The following is a 22127-nucleotide window of genomic DNA, read 5'->3' on the forward strand; positions in this document are numbered from 1 at the left end:
TTCACTAAGCCCACCAAGTGAGTGAAGAGCCCTCCACACTGGATGGCTGCAGTAGAGAAGGATGGTGTATAATTGGGAGACTGGGATTTGGAAAACCTAGTTCCAAGCCAGGCTCTACCCTCTCACTAGCTGTTTGACCTTGGACAAGTCACTATACCAAGGGGCAGGGGGGAAAGTCTCTGTTTTTTTCTCTGTAAAATGGAGCCAATAAAGAGCCCGTCCCTGGGATGTTGTAAGGATAAAATGGGGTCATATTTGTAAAGCACTTTGCAAACCACTTTATAAATGCTCTTATTACACCCCGGCTGTAAAATGGGGTTATGGTATTTGCACTCTCTACTCTAGAACACACGAGGTTCAAATGAAAAAGGAAATGTAATTTTAAATGATCAATGCAAACTGCTAGGGATTTCTTTTAAGCATCCTCATAGCAAAGATGGCTTAGCCTTGGTTTGGAAGGGAGTCTGAACTGAAGGAAGGGTGGACCTATCCTTAAGGAAGACCTTAGGGAACTAAACTGGGCTCTCTGTAGCCTGTTTTATTTTGTTTCGTTTTTTTTAAATCACTGACTCATTGTATGACTTTCGGCAACATGTTCTCTCCGTGATGCCTTCATTTCCCCATTGGGGGTGGGGGGATAATCGCTCCGGCCACCCACCTACTTCACAGGGATGACTGTGCTTTGAGCCCTCAGAAGAAAGGTGCTCCGAACCTCCAGAGTAGTAATACTATAATAATAGCAATGGGCCTGGAGCAATTGAGGATTCTGGGGAGAGGCACCATGTGGCCACTCTAATCTGGTCCAGACCCAGCCGGGCTCGAGGTGGAGGAAACTGATCGCCTACCTGAGGGCGTGGAGGGGGTGGGGGGGACACCTTGACAATTACCTGATTGAAGGGGTGGTTCCTAAGGAAGAGCGCAGCCCGGGGGGAGCTACCCATTCCCGAGAGAGGGGAGCACTGGGTGGGTGTGTGAGTGCAGGGCGGACCGCTCAACCCAGTCCTGGGGGACTATCGAGGCAGGGGGTGGACCCGGGGGCTGGAGGAGAGAGAGCCCTGGTGGAGGGGGTGCGGGAAGGAGGTGGAGGGGCTGATTCCATCCCCTTTCCGCTTAAGATGGCTCAATTCCACACTCCCTCTCTCCTCCGCACCCCCCACTCCCATTCCCTTCTAGTGGCTCCCACACCACTTTCCACTTCTCAGGCCCAACGGTCAAGTGCCTGGAGGGAGGGAAGGGGGTGGGGGTGGGGAGGAAAGGACCTCCGCCCAGCCGGAGCCCCGCCACCCCAGTGGGAAACCAAGCTTGAGCGGGAGGTGGTGCTGGGGCCGGGGGGATGGGGGGGCCTTAGAAGGGGGGAGCTCTGCCCCTTTAAGGAGGGGGAGTGGGAGTCACCCTGATTGGGGGTGACGAACAGGGGAGGGGATCCGCTGGGCAGGGTTATGCAAATGAAAGGAATGACGGTGATGGGCGGTTCCATAGTAAAATGGTGGCGGGGAGGGGGAGGGGAGTCAGGAGGCGGGGCTATACGGGAGGCGGGGAGCCCTGGAGGGGCGGGGACTATCCGAAAGGGGGGGCGGGAAAAGGGAGAGGGAGGGAGGAAGCGGACAGGTTGGTACCATTGCATGGCTTGGGGGGGTAATGAGGCATTCCCTTGGAAAGGGAATCAACCTTCCTGGGCTGTAAGACTGGGAAGGGGCTGGTAATGAGAAACGTGGAGGACACAAGAGTACACTTGTTTTTCCTAGCCTAGCAGTATGAAGAGAGAGGGCAGAGGCAAATTCTCTCACGCTCCCTACACCCCCTCCCGTCGCCTTGGGCGGGGCTGTCGGCCGGCGGGAGGGAGGGAGGGCGGTGACGGAGGTGGAGCAGGGGGAGGGCAAAGGGGAGGGGGAAGGGGCGGTACCACACGAGGGGGAGCCGGAAAGGGGGAGGCGCCGGCGGACAATGGAGCCTATGTGTGCCTGCGGGAGTGGGACGGCTCCGCCGCCGCCGGGGGGAGACGCTGCGCCGCTGCCGCCGCCGCCGCCGCCGCCGCCGCTGCCGCCGGCCCCGGCCCCGGCCCCCCGGGGCTGAGAGCGGCCGCCGATCAACGTCCCCTGCCCTCATTCCTCCCTGCCTCCCCCTCCCCTCTAGGGTGTCGGGGTAAGTGGCAGGGCCGGGGAGGGGGAGGGGCGGGGGAGGGGAAGGTCCCCTCCCTGGGGGAGGGGGGGGAAAGGTCCGCGTGTTCTGGAGCCGGCTCCGGGGAGGGCACTGCCAAGGGGGAGTTCAACTATTGCGCGAAGCCTCGGGGGGTGCGGGAGGGGGCGGGGTCGAAAGGGGGGAACCCGCGGCAGGGAACCGGGCTCCGGCGCACTTTCAGAGGGGGGGTCGGGGTCTGCTTGCGCGGCTGGGGGGCTCCGGAATATGCTGCGTTGGATGAGGGCCTGGGAGAGGGAGTCCTGGGGGGAGGTCGGGTGTGGAATGAAGCGGAAGGAGAGGCTGGCCCCCGGGGGCACCTCAGGAATTCGTGGCCCCCTTCCTGGGGGTCCCCCATGAAGGCTCGAGCCCCAGACTCAGGGGAGCGAGCTCATGGGAAGCCAATGGCCCCAGCAGGTGAGTTGGTAGGGCTTGGGTCAGTGAATCACGACCAACTCAAGTCCTGGAGAGCGAAGTCTCCTTTAGCATCAGTAGAGGGGTGGCCATGAGTGGGGATCCCACTGGCTGTTGGGATGTCACACCGACTGAGGGGGCACAAAACATGGTTAAAGGAGAAGGAAGGGGCACAGGCCTGGAGGGGTCCCCATTTATTAAGAGCATCACTGGATGCCTTTCTAGTCATGCTTGCCAACATACATAGATAGGACCTGGGCTGCCCTCCGAGAGCATAGTGTCTAAGGGAAAGCAAAGAAAGATGAATCTAGGGATGGTGAGAAGAGGAAATTGGATCCCAAACTGGGAACCATTCCTGGTGTTTATCAGACAAGAAAAAACCTAAACATCCTGGGCTGGCTGTAACTTCTCAAGCATTTGTCCAAGCCCTACCCTGTGCTAAACAAAGGCAAAGTAAAAATAGCTCCTGCCCTCAAGGAGCATACATCCAAGTGGAATGGACAGACCAACCGCAGAGTTAGAGGAAACTCAGAGATGGGCTGATTTTTTGAAGAATGGTTTGGATTTGAGACAAATGGAAAGCTTGCAATGGCCTCATAAATGCAGTAGTGATGCTTGGGTGCCTAGGTGAAAAAGATCTCATTACCTATTATAGTCAGTGAACCATCATTTAGTGGCTTGCCTATATGAGGGTATTCAATAATTGTATGTTGAATGAGATGATCCTGACAAGAAAATATTTGCTTGGGATATTGATTTGAGCTCTTGTTCAGTTATCATATGATGATAAGGGGGGTATTAAATAGCTTGTAAAGGGAACGAAAATATGTGGGGAACCATGTGGATGCTGGTGAATAACCATTGTAAGTATTGGTGCAAGAACTAGTTAGAATTAATGAACTAACTACCATTGAGAAGTTATGTCATAGGGAGAAAAGCAATAATACATTTAAATTATGAACCTTAGGTGAAAAATCCAGAAAGGGTTCCTTATATATTTTTTAAAGATATAGAATGTTGAGTTATAAGGAAAGTGAGTGCACTGTTAAATGGAAGAAGAATGTTCTGAGGATAAGATGAATTTATTGTTGAATCCAGTAGAAGAGAGAGTTGAACTTGAAATTGAGTTGAAGGTGACCTTCATGAGCTTTAAGAAATAGAATGCAAGTGTGGGACCAAGTTGAATAATAGTGAATCTCAGATGATAGTTAGGGGCAGAGATACCAAATTGAAATGTATATTTGTGGACCACATTTTAACTTAGAAAACCACAAACTAACATTATCTATGTTCTATTCTATTTTTGTTTATCTTATTAAATATTTCCCAATTATACTTCAGTCTAGTTTTTTGTTAGAGTTTTGCTTTTTTTTTTCTTGTTTAGGGAGTTTGAGGGCTGAAGGATAGAGAGTTTGACTCTTCTTATTCTAGAAGAATGGAGAGAAGGGAAAATGGACTACCCAGAGTATAAATTAATTGACTAAACCATAAAACTTGTGTAAAACAGTATAGAATATTCACTTCATATTCCTTACTTATATCTTAGAGTCTCACTAATAAAGGTGAAAATCAAATCTACATATAATATGACATTTGCTTTTTATCTTTGAGTTTTTGTCCCTCTGGTCCCCCATGGAAATGGCATATCCACTAAAATTGCATGTAAAGGAAAATTTGTTCTCCAGGTGTTGTGTAGTTTCTAAGTGCAGACAGGGTCCATAAACACTAATATATAAGGCTCTCAGTATAAGTTAGAGAGCTTTAGACTCAGGATGTCAGCTCTACCACTGACCTGTTTAACCAATAAATCACTTTATCATACAGTTTTCCATTATTGAAATGTAACACCAGTGTGCCTTCCCTACCTATGTCACAGTAGTCAACATGAATATCCACCTATGAAACCTTTCAGCTCCTCTCAGGAAGAATTTTGGTGGCCTAACTTTTTTCTCACCACTAGTAACAGTAATAATCATTCAGTAAACATTAAGCATCCAACAATGTTAAGCATAATAATGATAATAATAGCTGACATTTATATTTCTCAATATGTAAATTATCTCACTTGAATCTCTTGATACCTGGGTGAGGTAGTATTCAACTCCATAAACTTTTTTTAAAAACCTATGCTTGGTCCTGGTCCTTAAGGAGTCTCTATTCTACCGAGAGGATACTCTAGGGATACAAATGAGTAAATACAACAGCAAAACACTTTAATAACTAAAAGGATCCTATAGGAAGTAGCATTTACTACCCCCATTTTTCAGTAGGGAAAACTGAAGATTAGAAAGATTAAATAAATAGTCCACAGCTAGTAAGTATCAATAGCAAGATTAGAACTCAGGTCCTTCCAACTCCAAACCCATCACTCAATTCATTACAACCCACCTATCTTTCATGGGTAGAACTAATTCAATTTTGGAGTAATTATTATGGCATATAGGGACAAGGGGGGAAGTGATGTTATACACCGTATTTAGTGAAGAGATTTGAAAAATTGCCCTTAGGACTGTCAAGTCAAAACTTCTCCAGTTGTGGTGCCAAGGGAAGTGTTCAAGAAATTGGTTTTTATATTTTCTCATCTATATATCATTTTCATATTGGAATGTGTTGCTTCTACTCATATAGTACTTAAACCAGTGACTGCTGTGGGTGGCACTAGAGATGCTAGGAGGGGTGGGTAATCTAGGTTCTGCCCTAAATTAGAAAAGTTTAGTGTCTTCATGCTTAAACTTCATTTATCACCCCTAAAATAAGAATGGTGGGATAGCACATTTGTCTCAATGCCTGTGTACCTATAATGATAGAGGATACACAAATATGATCTAATCTTGCTAATTCAGGGGCTCATATTTTAGTTTGAATTATTCAAGAATCTGACCACCCCCTTTCTTCTCTATCGTTACTTTAATTTTGTACATTTTGCTGTTCATTAGTACCAGGGGCACATGGGAAGGAAACAAGAAAGTCAGCTTTGCTAAAGATGATCAGGGGGAGTTGAAACTTTCTAAAAAGGTTTTTATATTATCTGCATAGTTTTGTTTTTTGTATTGTTTGTACTGTTATAAAAAAAAAATTCCCAAGAGGGTCTTATAGTGTTGCTACCTGTCAGTCAGTATCTTGATTTTTGGTGGTTTCTCCTTCCTTGTTCTTTATGATCTGATTGATTTGTCTAGAAACATGACGCCTTTTCCCTTTGTCAAATACTGGTTGGAAAGTCAAGTTGGGGAAGAGGGTTTTCTTATGTGGTACTAACCTAGATTAGAATTTGAAATTTTGCTTTCTTTTGTACCTTATAGTTCTGGCCCTGTTGACTTTAAAGTGTGACTAGCTGGTATATTTCTACTTTGATTCACCTCACCTCCTTAGAGGAGGCCAAGATCATCCCTGGAAAGATCTACAGTGTTCCAATGTGGAACAAGAAGCAGACTGAAAACTTTTGAAGGTAAGGCACTGGCTAAGAACCTCTGAAATCAAGGATGATGTGGGAAAAGTGTTGCATGTTGTTAATGCTTTTTAATGTAAAATTCTTTCCAATATAGTTTCTGATGTAAACTGAATTGGTTGACTCCACAGTGAACACATTGCTGGAGGCAAAAGTGCCTGCAGTCTACTGTAGGTAGAAAATATGCCAGCAGGAAAGGGCATCTTTTCATTCATGTGGCCATCCCCAGGATCATAGCTTCAAGTGAAGCTATTAGTCCAACTTCATTTTACAGAAGAGTAAACCTGAGATCTGGTTAAGAAATTTGCTTAAGGCCACACAGCTAGTATGTGACAAAAGCTAGATTTGAAACTGGGTCCTCTGACTCCACAGTCAGTATTCTTTCCATTGCTCTACTCTATAAAATAAGAACTGTCACTTTTATGAATTGACAGAGGGATACATAGCTTCTAGGAGAAAGAGCAAATTGGGGTTGTACTTTATAAGATTCTATCCTAAACCATCATAGTTATTCTTTTGAGCACCTGAATTTTAATAATAACATTAAGTCTATTTTCTCATAAAGTATCTATAGTTCCCCCTCTAATGTGCACAGAACATTTATTTATCTAATATAAGGCTTTCTATCCCCTAACCATGACGCTGGTTTTCCTTCCTGGTATTTTTACACAAAGAAATTGATTGACTTTGTACTCTTTGAGAGAGGAAGGCCATTGGAGTAGCCAGCACATCAGAAGTTAAGAATGGGCTTGGAAACGAGTCCTGAGATCCAATTTCTGGCATCACATTCTAGGCTGTTTCTATGCCTTTCCCCGAGAGCACAGAACTGCAAATAGTTAAACGTTATGGGTTGCTGATCAGTGTATTATTAGAGCAGATGCCCCAGTGAGAGGTCATCGTGTATTAAACTAGAAATCGTCTTCCTGAGGTTCGTTTTCCTGGTCTGGTCAGATGTATAAATCTTGTCCTAAGTGGACTGACCATCTCATTGAACAGAGTGTCTTCCAGATTCAGTCTCATAGATTGAACAATTAGAAGGACACTCCAGAATTGGGTCCTAAGAGAATCTGAGGCTTCGTTCCCATTCCCATTTCCCAAACCTGCAAGATCTGGGCATGGCTCCACTTGTTCTTCACCCACGCTCCCTTCAATCCCGCGCAGTCTGGCTGCCATCCCTCTCGTGCTACTGAAACTGTTCTCTCAAAGTTTGCCAAAGAGCAGCCCCTCCCCCAGGAGCCAGATTAAACAGCTTCCTCTCAGGCTTCATCCCCTCTGACTTCTCGGCTGCATTTGATATTATCTACCCCTTCTCTCATTCAACAAGGATTTACTTTCAGCAGGCATTCTGTGTGTGTGCAAAACTTCCAAATACGGAACGATGACCCTTCTCCTGAGCTGCAGACTTATCTCCAATCGCTCCCGTGGGCCTCCTTCAGTCTTCTCTTCTCCCAGACTGCCCTGTCTGTGATGACACCACAGTTCTTTGGGGCTTTCCTGCTCAGAACCTTGCAGCCTTCCTTAGCCTGTCCTCCCACATATCCCATCACTGGCAAGGCCTTTGGTGTCTACCACACCAGGATCTTCCTGTTCTCATGGCCATGGTGACGTGGGCCTTCATTCTCTTTTTCCTAGACTTCTGCAGTAGTCATCTTCAGTGATCTCCCTGCCTCTGGGCTGTACATCCTTAATTCAAACTCCTAAACCCCAGGCATGACCAAGTTATTCCATTCCCGGAATCCGTCAAGGGGCTCTCCGCTGCCTCTTGTATGAAGGTAGAAGTCTGCAGTCTGGTATGGCAGGTCCTGCCTGATCTGGTTGCCTTCCCAGCAATATAATAGCTCACTTCAGGGGCTCTGCTCTCACCCAGCAGTACTCCTTGTTGTATCCTGAGTGCCTCCCTTACTTGATTAACTTTCTGTGTCTACTTGTGCTCTGCCCTGGGCCTAGAATAGTCTTCCCTTCTCCTGTTCCTCCCCCACCCGGTTTCAGCTTGTTGAAATCCTGCCTAGATCAAGAACTGCCACCTCCATGACATCTTTGCATTGCTCCAAACCAATAGTAATCTCTTCTTTATCTGATGTCACAGCATTTTGTGCTTCTCTTATGTACTTATTAATTAGAGAAATACAGGACCCCACCCCCAGCACTGCCCAAAATATGAGTCCAGCATACAACATTTCTAGCTAGTGGAGGACAGCCTCCATTTGAAAATAGTCCAGCAAGGAAGAATTCATACATCCCAGCCACATTTGTATAGTTCTAACTGATTTTTTAGAAGAACTTTCATTGTTGTTGTTTTCAGTTTACTTATCTGAAATTTGCCTCCTTGTAATTCCCACCTGTTGGTTCTAGATTTGTCTTCCTGGACCAAAAGAGCCAGCCTAGTCCCTCCCACCAATTCTAGTTTGAGAAGTACTGATTTGGGTGAGTGTCCTACCACCCCTCATAGATTGTACGCTTCTTAAGGTCAGGGATTTTGTCATGATTTCAATCCTCATCCTCCCTGACTTTGCTGTCATTTGACACAGTGGATTGTGACCTGCTTCTGGGCAGATTTTGGCTTTGAGATTCCCTAATTCCCTGATTTTTGTACTGTCTTTGATATTCTGCTGGCTCCTTCTTTCTTCCTGGCTGCCTAGATTCTGTCCTGACCACTTTTCTCTGATTTCCTCATGCACTCTCAGATTAAGCTACCACCTCTGGGCACATGTTGCTTTAGTCTCTATGTTCCTGATCTTGCCTCAGAACTCTAGTCATTCTTCTGGCCCATGGGATGTCTTTGCTTAAATGGTCTGCTGAAACCTTCCAATTCAGCATGTCTAAAACCCAGTTCCTTACCTTTTCCCAGGCTCTCTACCTAACAGAAAAATCTGTTGCCTTTCCAATTTCACTGTTTTGTCAACAGATTACTATTCATCTGGTGATTCACTCTGCATTCAAAACCCTAATGCTTCAGAATAATGTCCAGATTCCTCCAGCCCTGATTTGTATCGCTTTCTCCCCTGTACTTGATAGTCTATACAGACCATACTTCAGGCATAGTGAACATGACCTGCATTCCCCTAATTCTTTGTCTTTGGTGATGCTGCTCCCTAGGTCTAGAATACTCTCCACCATCATCCCACCCATTAGGATCCCACCTGTTCTTTGAGCCTCAGCTTAAATATGTTATCTTCAGCAAACCCTTCCCTAAAACCCCTACTGAAGATTTCTCCCTCTGTCAGACTATCATAATATGTTATTTGGAATTCTTATGCACTTTTATTCCAGTTTATGGTATAGTTATTGGTTTTATAGTGATTTCATCTTCCCCATTAGATCTTATTCTCCATGAGGGTAGGGAGTCTTTCATTGATCTTTTTGTCTCCTTTAGTATTAACAGGCCTTTATACATAGCCTTACTAAGTATTTATTGACTCAAATGGGACTTATTGCCAAAAAATCAATTTGCTAGGATTTTTAAAAAACAGTTCCCAGCTGTATTTTTGTTGAAGAAAAAGTGAAAGATTTTGCTTCCTGCCTACTCTCCATTAGCACTGATAACTGAGTATGGACTAAAGTGACTAGAGAAACAGTGTTCTTGATAGATTTTCTGATATGTCAAGTAAATACCTTTTAGAGTTCCTCAGAAGTCCTCTAATTGGAGCTATATGAGAGTAAGAATTTAATGGAAAGGCCCATTTCCATAAACTTCTTTTAGAAGTTTGTGCTGAATGGTCTTTTCAACTAGACAAATTAAATTGGAATACCTGTTTTGCACAAATCACTACCCTGCAGGAGAGTATCATACTAGGCCTTAACCAAATACCTGAGATAAATGCTCAAAGAGGACTATGGCAATCAGTCCTTGCTAGAGAAGAGTATGTTGTTGAGCATTCCACCATTCCTTCAGAATTCAATAAACCTTTAGGCACCTATTATGAGAGCAAATCTTCACTTGGGCTTGAAGGAGATTTCAGTCCTATGGGTATTAAGTATCTAATTTGTGAGTTGTGCTATTTAGCAATCAAGGAAATCCAGAATTTTTAGGAAAGCTCTGGTCCCCTCCCTGATGGAAACAGTTGGGGAAGGTATAGTCCATAGATTTTTCTCTCTTCCCATTATTAAAAAATAAATCTGAAGTTTTTTAATACGGGTAATTGAATAGTTAGAGGTACTTTTAAACCACTACAAAAATGTCTAGATGAGGGGAAGGTTTTGAAGGAAAGATAATAATTTATATTTATACAGCAATTTCAAGTTTACAGAATGCTTTGCATGTTTTATCCCGTTGGATGGTAACAGCCCATTGAAGTTAAGGAGCCAAGTGTTATCTTTGTTTTACAGATGAATTGAGACTCAGTGACCAAGTGACTGAGCCAAAGTTTCATAGCTAATCATGGAGAAAAATGGGTCCAGAGCCCAGGTCCTCTTGACTCACACCTCAGTGCATTATCTTCTGAATGAGAAATCTGGTTTTACCCTTGTTTTTTTAAACCTTTAGTTTCCATCTTAGAATCAATATTGTTTATTGGTTCCAAGGCAGAAGGGTGATAAGGGCTAGGCCATGGGAGTTAAATGACTTGCCCAAGATCACACAGCTAGGAAATATCTGTGGTCTGATTTGAACCCAGGACCTCCCAACTCTGGACCAATTCCCTGAACCATCTAGCTGCCCCCTGAGGTGCCAAGAGAACTTAAAATAATAAGAAATGCAGACTTGGGGGTTTGCTGAATAGAAGCGATTGACAGATGTGATACAGGGCTTGAGAGAATGTAGAGGGAGAAGAAAAGAGGTCCAAGGGCAAAACCTTGGAGAATGTTTCTATTTAGGGAGTAGGAAGAGAAATAGGTATCATGCTGCCAAGGACAGGAGTGATCAGGGAAAGAAGGAAGGAGACACTGGGCAAAGTAAGTGCTTTACCAAGATGACCTCATGGGAGCCTCACAGCAAGCCTGGGAGGGGAGTCAGGAGAGTTTAGTGTCCTAGACTCAAGGGCTGGGAAAGGGGCCCTTGGCAGAGCCCTCAACTCTAAACTCAGTTGAATGAAAGAGGGAGTGATCAAAGTTTCACATGTTGAAAGGCCAAGGATTATGAAAAGATAGTTGGGTTTTAGCACTGGGGGCCATTGATCTTTGAGAAAGCAGTTTAGACTATTATCGGAGAAAGCCAGATTGCAAGGGGTTGAGGAGAGTGAGTGGTAAGAAAGTGGAGGGACTGATTGTCAGCTATTCTGTGCAGAAGTATGCCTGGGAAAGAGAGGAGAAGGTAGTTGAAGATAGGCTATCAGGGTAGAGGAAGGGATTTTCAGGATAGAGAAGCCCTGAGAGTATTTGACCAAAGCTGTGCAGCCTAGGTGCAGAGGGTAGAAGTTATCCAGTATTAGCCAGAAGAAAATTGTAGGTTCAGTGGGAGTGAGAGAATAAAAGAAGGGAAAGAATAAGAGACTGTAGTCTGAAAAGTGACTTTTTGAAAGTCATCAGGATCGTGGAGATGGTCATGAAATACACAACTGGTAGCTGAAGCGAAGTTGAGAAATTATAAAATCAGGATGTTAGGCACTGTCATATGGGTATTAGTGGCATAACCTAAGCTTTGGCTTGAGGGGAAGCCTGTGATCCAAGTGTTAAAGCCTTTTTTCCCCTCCACTCTCAGTCCCCAATACAGAAGCTTTTCCTCAAGAACTTAGAACACCCCAGACATGATGATGGGAAAGGACAAGACGGCCCTCTTAGGAAAGTGATGCAGGACTTTGCTAATCCACAGAGCTCTGATAATGGAGAGCTGCCTTGACTCATGGAACAAATGATAGCTTCCTTGTAAATTGCTGTCCCAGAATAAATGTAATGTAGCATTCTCTGGCAATATTCAGTGACAAAATGGGGCTGCGAATAGTTTTGTTTTCCACTCACAGGTTTCTTTCTCATCTTTGTCTTGCTCTAGGTATGAGTATCTTTTGAGGAAAGAAGTTCTGCTCTCATCTCCATGATGAGCACTGCTGTATCGTGACCCCTGGGGTTTGGGTGAGTGGTTTAAAAGAAGGATGATCTTGAAAGTAGAAGGCAGCCTCACTTAGTAACAAGTATAGCAGGAAAGAATTTGATTGGATTTGTCGATCAATTCCAGGCCTTGATAGGATGCAGTCACAAGGTTATTGTTAAGAAATTACCCAAAGATATAAGGAGTAGGATAGGTCAAGTTAGCTAGCATTTATTAAAAGCCTTTTGTGTGTCAGGCACTATGCTAAGTGCTAGGGTTACAAAGCAAGAAAACCAAACCAAAAAACAGTCCCTGCTGTGAATGAGCTCACAGCCTGATGGGGAAGACAGACAAGGGACAAACAAGAAACATACAGGATCAGTTGGGGAGCATCTCAGAGGGAAGATGCTAGGATTAAGGGAAAAGCTTCTTGCAGAATGTGGAAATTTAGCTGAGACTTGAATAAAACCAGAAAAGTTAGAAGGCAGAAATGAGGAGGAGAATTCCAGACTTGGTGTCCACCAGTGAAAATGTCTGCAATCAGAAGATGGGCTATCTTATGAAAGGAACAGCAAAGAGGCCAGTATTACTGGAGAGTAAATGAAGATAAATAAGGTGTAGGAAGTCTGGAAGGTAGGAAGGGGCCAGTTTAGGAAGAGTTTTAGCCAAACAGGATTTTACATTGGATCTAGAAATAAGAGGCTGCCACTGGAGAGGAATGAATGGGGAAGGATGAGCTGATATACTGAGAATGCCCTTAGGAAGATTTATTTAACAGTGGAATGGAAAAATCATTAAAACCATGAGAACTGATGAGTTCACCAAGCTTAGCAGTACAGAGGGAGAAACTAAGCGGATCCAGGATAGAATCATGAGGAACACCTTTAGTTAGAGGGTATGATATGGGTGGACATTCAGCAAAGGAGATAGAAAGCAGTCAGGCAGGTAGGATGAGAACCAGGAGAGAGCAGTGTTGAGGCTATAGGAAAGGTCAAGAAGGATGGATGAGTATTCCCAAAAAGCCAGTAGATTTGGCAAGTAAGAGATCATTAGTAACTTGGGAGAAAACAGTTTTGATTGAATGACAGTGTTGGAAACCAGACTGCAAAGAGTTAAGAAGACAGTGACAGGAAAGCTGTGACAACAGCTGTTGTGCACAGGCCTTCTCAAGGCATCTAGCCACAAAAGGGAAGAGAGATATGGGACCAGAACTATTGGGGATGGACTCAATCAAGGGAAAGACATGAGTGTGTTTGTAGGTAATAAAGGAGCACCCTGTAGGCAAGGGGCAGTTGAACATTGGTAAGAGTAGGGATGATAGTGGGCAGGCTGCTGGAGATTATGGCAGCTGTAGCTCCATTTGTGACTGGAGAATTTTTTTCTTCTTTTTGCTTAAAGGAATTAAAATACAGTTGGAAACTTTAAAATTCTAATTTACATATTTTTGGTAGAAGGAAAAAAAAACTAGCAAAGCTTTATATTGCCACCAGTAAGTAAACTACAGTGTGGCTTAATGAATCAAGAACTGACTTCTGAGTCTGCCAGACTAATTTTAAGACCCTCCTCTGATATATGCTGGGGGTGTGATGTTGCCTGGGTCCTGGAGTCTCTCCATGACCTGGAGAACTCTCCAAGATTGTAAGTTGAAGAGCAATTGGAGATGAGCATTGCTAAAAGGAGCAGACAGTGAAATTGCAGGTTAGGACCAAAATCCCAAACACATTATCCTCATCTCTTTTCTTCATCTTATGCTGTTCCCCAAGAAAACATCTCAGTAACTGTGTTAGGGAAATCCCTCCTTGGCCTACCCCTTCACACTGAGACAGATGTTTTTGCTAGTGAAATGGACAAGCACTTGGGCATCAGCGCTGCACCCATCCTACAAACTCAAGCTCCTTCAGAATACACAGGTTATAGAGGACAGTCTCCCTGTTGTCCTCTTTGGGTAGACACGTCTTATGGAACTTGTAAACTCAAAAACCAACAATATGAGCCAGAATGATAGGATGTCTTTATTTGCTTTTGAGTTCAGATAGATGCATAAAAAAACTGAGGATTATCCTCACTTTTATCTTTGCATGGGCTTGCACAAAGTATTTCACCATGTTAAACTTGTACCTCTAGCTTTAAATTAAAAATGGGTGGTGTGAACATAGGTTAGCAGATGGATTTCATTGCCTTTTAAAAAAATTATTGTCCTAATCATTGAGGAATGCCATAATGTAATGCACTTGTATTATGTCTAGACATTTGACAGAATATTTCATGATATCCTTGGGAAGAAGTTAGATGATAGTATAGTTGGTTGGATACATAGCTGGTCAGTGATTTGATCCAAAGAATAAATAATGAATGGATTGGTGTCAGCCTTGAGGGAGTTTTCTAGTGGAATACCCCAGGGATCTGTCCTTACCTCTATTATATTCAACATTTTGTCATCAACTTGGAGGAAGACATAGGCGTACTTACCCAATATACAGATTACATAAAACTGAGATGGATAATATACATATTGAATGACAGAGTCACGATCTAAAGAACTTTCAACAGGCAAGATTGAGAGGCTAACTCTAGTAATATGAAATATAATTGAGATAAATGTAAAGGACTACCCTAGGGTTCAGAAAATTAACTATATAAGTACTAACTATATAGAACTGAACAATACAAATATTGGGCTTCAGCAATTTATTTGAAAAAGATCCAGGCTTTGTAATGGATTGCAAGGTCAATTAGAGTCAGCCGTGTGATACAGCAGCCAAAATAAGTTAATGCAAGTTTAGACTACACTAATAGTAACAAAACATCTAGAAAGGATGGCCCTTCTCTACTTTGCCTGAAGCTTGTTTGGAGCACTGTATTTTTTAAAGGATGTTAAAAAAGTTGAGCCCTTAGAAATTCTGCTGGATGAGGAATGATTGGAAGAGTTGGGAGGTATAGTCTAAAGAACAGAGAGAAAACAGGAACAAGACAAACTTCTCTTCAAGTTTTCATTAGTCTAGCCCTTTCATATTACAGAGGGGGAAGCTAAGGCCTAGAGGGATGAAGTGACTATTCCCACATCACCCAAGTTGACTGAGATTGGAATCCCATTCCTCTGACTCCAAATCCAAATGTACTTTCCTCTGCATCTACCTGTTTCCAAAAGAATTCAGAGTAGAAGAGAGAAATAAAGAACCAGGAAAAGGAGTTGATGACAGGACTCAAAAAAACTTGGAGATCTAGAAATGAGCCCATTGGCCTAGCTCAGTAACCTGCCTACTCTGAGCATGAGCTCCCCAGATGAGAATCCTCAACTCTATTCCATAATGTTGCTCTTGCTCCAGTAAGCTGCTGGGGTCAGAGGACCCACTTTGCCAAAACCCTGGAAAACCACTTATCAGAGGATGGGGTAGAAGGGGGTTTGGTTTGTTTGCTGATTGGTCAGATGAGATGACTTTGAAGATCCTTTACAACTCTGGAATTCTGCGATATCTTGGTAGGAAGAGGAGTGTTTTCAGATCACTGATTGTGTGACCTGAGGCAATTTTAGTTATTTAAACACTTCTTTCAGAATTTCTCCTTCTGCCCACACCTGTAAAAAGACCATCAAGAAGGCATTTTTTTAGGAATAAAAAACAACATGAAAGCACTTTGGAAGCAAATAGTATTAGTAGCAGTTAATAGGGATAATCAAAAAATTTGAATAGATTAATGATGTGATTTTTGTTAAATGCTTTTAAATTCTCTTAAAAGAAAAATATAACCCAAATACCAAATATTTCTTTGTATTTTATAGATACACTTTCCTATGTATTCATAAAGCATCTACTATGTGTCTTAACGTATTGTTTAAGTGCAGAGGGAAATAAAAAGGAACCATGACTCCTGTCCTTAAGAGCTTATAGTCTCATTAGGGAAGCAAAGCATAGATACATGATGTAGAAAGTTAACCAAAATGCTTATGCATATGATATTGACAACAAAAGGAGATCAAGAAGAGGAGATGACCAGAACAACTCATGGATGTAGAACAGTGAAATTCAGTTTCCAGAGTCCTCAGCAACTTAGGGGCAGGGACATTCATCTTTTTCCTTCTCTCTCCTTGCTGAGAACGCACAAACACAAAATTTTCCATAGAAAGTCTACCCAACGTGCAGGAAGCTCTTACACATAGAAGGTGCTTCCACTTCTGCTTTATTGAAGACCCCTGTTAGTGTGAAGATAACTGAAACTGATAGGGATGAAAGTACAGAGAATCCTAGAGCAAAAAGTGACCTTAGAGGTCATCTAACTTCATAGATAAGGAAACTGAGACCCAGGGAAAGATGTAAGATTTACCCAGTTAGACAAAGAACTGGGGTTGAAACCCAAATCTTTTGATTCCAAGCTTCGTGTTCTTTCTGTTCTTCACCTTTGATATTTAAACTTACACAAATGGTGGTGACAGGATGAAAATGAAAATAAAAATTAAACATAAACTAGGCCAAAATATATTTAGTATTCTAGAGTTGCTTAGTTAAAACCTATAATTAATTCATCAATCTAATGCCTTCACCTGTCTCCAGAATGCTACTAAAATTTGTTCTAAGACAGAAAGAGAAAACTAGGAGATTTTTCATAGATAGAAGTTTCATACCCTTGTTTGTGAATTGACATGAAATGGATAGGAATTGAGTACTATTGTGGTTTTCTGGGTGGAGAAATAAAATAGAAATAGACATTAAGTGACTTGTTCACAGCCACACAATAAGTTATTGTGGACTTAGACTGGAACACATTCTCCTGTTTCCTGTCCTGTTTTGTAATAAAACAAGATCAGACAGGCTGTGGCCCTCGAGCTGGTTCTGGCTACTGTCCCTGTAGCTAATGTCTTCACTACCTCCACGGATATTTGCCCAGTCAGTTAGATGGAAGAAGAGGGAGAGGTGGGCCTAGTAATCATGAAGAATCATGTTGGGCCTACCCTGGGATTTAGCGTCCTTGGATTTCTAAACAAGATGACTAGACTGCTTTGCTGCACTGAGAGGGCACTCCTAAATATTGTTTGGACCTTTATGTTTTGAATTAGCCTTGCAGATAAGTTCAGGAAGTGTTTCAGCCTTCTGAAATGTTCTTCTACCTGCAAAAATTATGGATCCACTTGCTCATACATACAGTGTTGTTTTTCCTCCTCTCCTTTGGATAAGAGAATATGCACCACATAGCATTCCTTCTAAGACACACATTCCTATTAAAATTTAACACAGGTCATGGAAATTAGAGGTATAATTCATTCAATTTTGTATTGATTCAATTCTTTTTGTTTGATTGCTTTTTTAGCCCCGACTGATTTTTATTTTTTTCCTCCAATTTCATGGGCTGATTCTTTAGGCCCAAGTTAAAATGCAGAGTAGTTTGAAATGAGGGAAAGTCCAGTTTATGACTTTCTTTGAGGGCCTGGTAAGTCACCAAAGGTAAAATATCCAACTGGCCCATCCTTTGTAGCTTTAGCCATGTGTTGGGGCCCAGTGCTGATCAAGGCATTTTGAGGAAAGATTGGCTAATGTGGAATAGGTCTGATATACAAAAGCAGAGAAACTGAAGAGAATTTGGCTTTTCTAGGCATGATTCTTTCTTGATCTGATTCTAGCCACCTAAGTACATGCACAGAGGGAGGGAGGGAAGAGAACTTTATTTTGGTAGAGTTTCTTCTGGAGCATGGTGTCCAGAGGCTTAGGTGTATGCAGCCTCTTTTTTCCCCTCCTGTTGCTTGAGGAAGAACTTCCTTTGTTTGGCCTGTCCTGTTGAATGTGTGCTGTCTTCACATCTCACCTAAGGGTGTTTTGTATCTGTGTTTCTGCTTCCCACTCTTCTGGGTGGCTTTCTTTACAGTGGGCCCTGGAGATGCGAGATTTTCCCTTGGCAGCAGGAAGCACATACCTAGAGAATGCTGGAGCTGCAAGGGGAAAGGGTCCATTACCACAGCAGAGAAAAGCAAAAAGAAAAAAGACCTAGGGACAGACAGCGCTGAGGGGCCTACCCTGTCGTGGCACCTGCCTGCAGCTGTGACTGCTGCCCCCACCGAGAGGAGCTTGGTGAGCCGTCCCCGATTGTGACTACAAACTCAGGATTTCAATCAATGCATTCCAGCAACCCTAAAGTGAGGAACTCTCCATCAGGAAATACGCAGAGGTAAGAGGTGAGAGGGCCCTACTGGGCAGATGGGAAAGCTTCCTCTTAACCAGGGAGTGAGGGTTTGTCCAGTGAAGAAGTGAGAGCCAGATTGGGAAGAAAGGGAAACAGAAATAAAGAAAGCTCGAGTGCCAGGCTTCAGACATTTCCCAGCTCGGTGACCCTGGGCAAGTCACTTAACCCCCATTGCCCAGCCCTTGCCTCTCTTCTGCCTTAGAATGAATACTAAGACATAAGGTAAAGGTTTTTGTTTTTTTTTTAAAGAAGGTGGTTATAGTAGATTCAAAATTCAGTGAAGGCTTTTCCTTTTGCTCTTCTCTCTCCTATCCTAACCTCCCTGAGTCCTCTCCTCCCGCCCATTCCTCCCTGGAGGGAAGAGAATCCTCAGCCTTCCTTTCTCAGAAACTTAGCCATTTGCTGGTGGGCAGCAGCCCCTTCATCTCCTCCAGGACGTTTGGGGAGGGCATTTCTCCTGTCACTGGGTTTTCCTTGTGATGACTTACTGTAGGGAATTTGGTCTTTCCTCCCAGCTGAACTGTTTGTGTCCTCCACCTGGGCACAGGCAGCATGGTGATCTTTGTGATGCCCCGTGTGTTTACTTTGAGCCAGTCCTGGTGCGAGACACTTCTTTATGTACATAGAAACGGTTGTCCTTTATTGACAGAAGCCCTAGAGATGGGGCCCCAAGGGACTGTAGTTCCTGGGACCCAGCAGGCCCTCCTGCTCATTCCTCACTGCTAAGCCACTGATGGAGGGGGGAGAGAGGCGAACATGAAACATGGACAAAGTTACTGAGCCATCCTTGTGTCTGTTTTATCCCAGAACAGAAACTCTGTCTTCCTGCTCTGTGTTGACAAGCTGTACCAGGAGCCTGACTTCCTTCTGTTGTGTGTTTTTTTCAGTAGCCCCAAATCTAAGCAGGAGGTGATGGTCCGTCCCCCCACAGTGATGTCCCCATCTGGAAACCCCCAGCTGGATTCCAAATTCTCCAATCCGGGTAAACAGGGGGGCTCAGCCAGCCAGTCCCAGCCATCCCCCTGTGACTCCAAGAGTGGGGGCCACCCCCCCAAAGCACTCCCTGGCCCAGGTGGGAGCATGGGGCTGAAGAACGGGGCTGGAAATGGTGCCAAGGGAAAGGGGAGAAGGGAGAGAAGTATTTCAGCGGACTCCTTTGATCAGAGGGACGCTGGGACGCCAAATGATGACTCTGAAATCAAAGGTATGTCGGCCAGAACTTCCAGAGTCCCGGGGAAGCGGGAAGGCCCTGAGGGAAGGCCCTGCGGCCGTCTGTCAGTGCCAGCTAACCTCCACTCAGCTGCTCGGGTGAATCTTTTAGAGGCTAAATATGTGCTCTTCATTTTTAATAGAAATGCTTCTAATTTTCCCAAATAATTAGCAGCTCGAGGAGTTCGTTCTGGAATTTCTTTTGGGGCTGCAGCTGGGCTAGGAAGGAGGGAGCATGTTCGCTGAGGTTCCTTCCCCTCACGATGTTCTCCTTGGGTTTTCTTGGCATCCCTTCTGTTTGTATGATGGCAGGAAAGCCAGTAGTTCCAGTTTGTGGATGCAAATAGCCCACATTGGAGCAGTTACTGTGACGCACCCACCTCTTCACCATCAGATTAATCTTCCAAGGCTCATGTTTTGTGCCCTCTGGTTGCCACTTTGTCAGACTTGTAGGCACAAGAGGAAGCCTTAATGGCCCTGGCATGAGTCCGGGCTAGTCACAGCCGATTTCGAAGTGGTAGGAATGAACTACTACATGTGGCAAAGGATTGGCAGGCAACCCAGGTGGAGTGAATCAGGAAGAATGGGGGAGGCTGAGGCCGAGTTTATTCTTTGCCCCTCCCCCAACACAATAACACCAAGCTCCTCTTTTTCTGCTATTTGACCTGTGCCAGCTAAGGGAAGGACCAGCCAAGCCTTAGCTTTCAGGGGTAAAAGTGTGACCTTTCACTGTAAAATCAGGCCCTTTCTTTGTGAATTGGAATGAGCAATTTAGCCATAAGATGATGAATATTTCCATAAGAGTGAAATTGGTTTATCTTAGCAGGGCATTTCTGGAAATGCTTAGAGTTGGTTTGGGCTACAAAGCAATAAATTCTGGGAATGGGGTGGGGAGGAAGAGTTTTTTCTTTTTCCCTCTTCCCCCTTCCTGTTTCTTCCTGAAACATGCATCCATCTCTTCTTTCCTCTAGAGTGTAATTCTGCGGATCATATAAAGCCCCAGGATTCCCAGCACCCCGCACACTCCATGACTCCAGCAAATGCTTCAGCCCCGAGGTCTTCCACCCCCTCCCATGGCCAGACCGCTGCACCGGAGCCAGCTGCTACCCAGAAGACTCCGTCCAAAGTGGTTTATGTATTTTCTACTGAGATGGCCAATAAGTAAGTGCTTGTCACTTGCAGCTGGGCATAGTTTGGGGTCTTTGAGGTCCCTCAATCTCATTTCCATCCTAAACTCCACTTGCTCAGGCTGGGAGCATGGAAGGAAAAGGAACTTTCTCGGGGTACCTTACACTGTGGGTGGCAGGAAAGGGAGCTTGGGGAAAAGATCTTTCCTTTCAGAACTCCACCTTTCAGAAAAGAAGGGCAATTCTTCTCCCACAGCTTTTCTTGCATCCATTCCCTCCTCCCTAATCCCACTGTCACCGACCACCCTGCTATAGGAATGAGATGAAAGAAAATGAAAGCATGCTCATTCCCATTCTTTCCCCTTTAAGTATAGCTTATGCCGCCAATGTGCTTGGGACATGAGGAGAGGGAGAAAAATAATAAGCCCGCGCGCCTGACATCTCCCCTCCATCTTTGCAGAGCTGCCGAAGCTGTGTTGAAGGGCCAAGCCGAAACGATCGTCTCTTTCCACATCCAGAACATTTCAAACAACAAGACAGAAAGAAATGCTGTGTCTCTGGTATGGATGTGTAGTAGAGTGGCAGAGGTGGATGGGGGCACTTTGGATAGGGGCAGAGGAAAAAGGCGATGGAGGGGGAGGCAGACCACATAAGCAGCCCCAAAGATGGGAGCTCTGAACTCCAGTCACTTGGTTTCACATTTCTGACCACCTGTGTGACTCTGGGCAAGTGACTTCATCTCTCTGTTCACCTGTAAGGCCAGGGGATTTCTGACTTCTTGTCTATCTATGCATTTAAGATCCTCCAAAATTCTGGTTCTGCCTGGGAGTGGTTTGGTGGTTTAAGTCATGTGTGCTTATTTCTCCCCCAGGGTGGCCCAACAGATAGAGCACTGCTTCTAGTGTGTAGAAGCCCTGAGTTCCGATCCAGCTTCACTTACTAGCTTTATGGCCCTGAGCAAGTCATTTAACCTCTGTTTGACTCATCCATAAAAAAGGAATAATAAAAATGCCTACCTCCCAGGGTGGTTATGAGAACACATGAATTAATGTTTGTTAAAAGTGCTTACTTAACACAGGGCTTGGCACATAGTAGAGACTATAGTTTATATTTGAAAACAGGCTTCTTTTTCTGCATCTATTTTCTTGCTTCTGAAAGATTTTCCTTAGATCATGTTTGAAGCATGCTCAGAGCACAGAACAGGGCTTAAAATCTCATTTATAAGGACCAAGGGAAAAACCACAATTAAAAATTGTATCCTCGTCCATCACTGGCATTTGTATAGCACTTTAAGGCTTGCAAAGTAGTTTACAAATATCATCTCATTTGGCCCTCTAAACAAGCCTGTAAGGCAAGTGCAGGTATTGGCCCCATCTCACAGATAAGGAAACTGAGGTGAAAAGAGATCAAGTGACTTTCCCTGGGCCACACATCTAGTAAGTGTCTGTGGCAGAATATGAACTTGCATTTTCCTGAAACAAAGAATGGTAATTTATCCATTGTACCAACTAGCAGCCTCCCTGGCTACTAGGGTGGAGGCTTATTGGACACCTCAGGTCCTTTGACCCTTCCAAAATTGTTCTGTATCCCCAAGTACACTGAGTGGAACTTGGCACTAATTGTGATCAGT

At 44.1% G+C, this 22127-nt stretch overlaps 1 protein-coding gene across 4 annotated transcripts in view; it reads left to right on the top strand.

Moving 5' to 3' along the window:
• BCL9 (BCL9 transcription coactivator) overlaps positions 1 to 22127 on the top strand; it is a 116871-nt gene that overhangs the window by 83512 nt on the left and 11232 nt on the right. The window contains exons 1-7 of one of the 4 annotated variants that reach the window (XM_001363255.4): positions 1957 to 2142; positions 5889 to 6034; positions 11958 to 12037; positions 17847 to 18146; positions 19049 to 19365; positions 20342 to 20531; positions 20958 to 21057. In XM_001363255.4, the coding sequence (XP_001363292.1) occupies positions 18094 to 18146; positions 19049 to 19365; positions 20342 to 20531; positions 20958 to 21057 (660 nt within the window). In that variant the 5' untranslated portion in view covers positions 1957 to 2142; positions 5889 to 6034; positions 11958 to 12037; positions 17847 to 18093. Of the gene's footprint in view, positions 1 to 1956; positions 2143 to 5888; positions 6035 to 11957; positions 12038 to 17846; positions 18147 to 19048; positions 19366 to 20341; positions 20532 to 20957; positions 21058 to 22127 lie in introns of those variants that run through there. The other 3 variants (XM_056819296.1, XM_007485327.3, XM_007485329.3) reach the window with 3 other exon arrangements.

Source organism: Monodelphis domestica, chromosome 2 (assembly GCF_027887165.1).
Source record: "Monodelphis domestica isolate mMonDom1 chromosome 2, mMonDom1.pri, whole genome shotgun sequence".
Lineage (NCBI taxonomy): Eukaryota > Metazoa > Chordata > Mammalia > Didelphimorphia > Didelphidae > Monodelphis > Monodelphis domestica.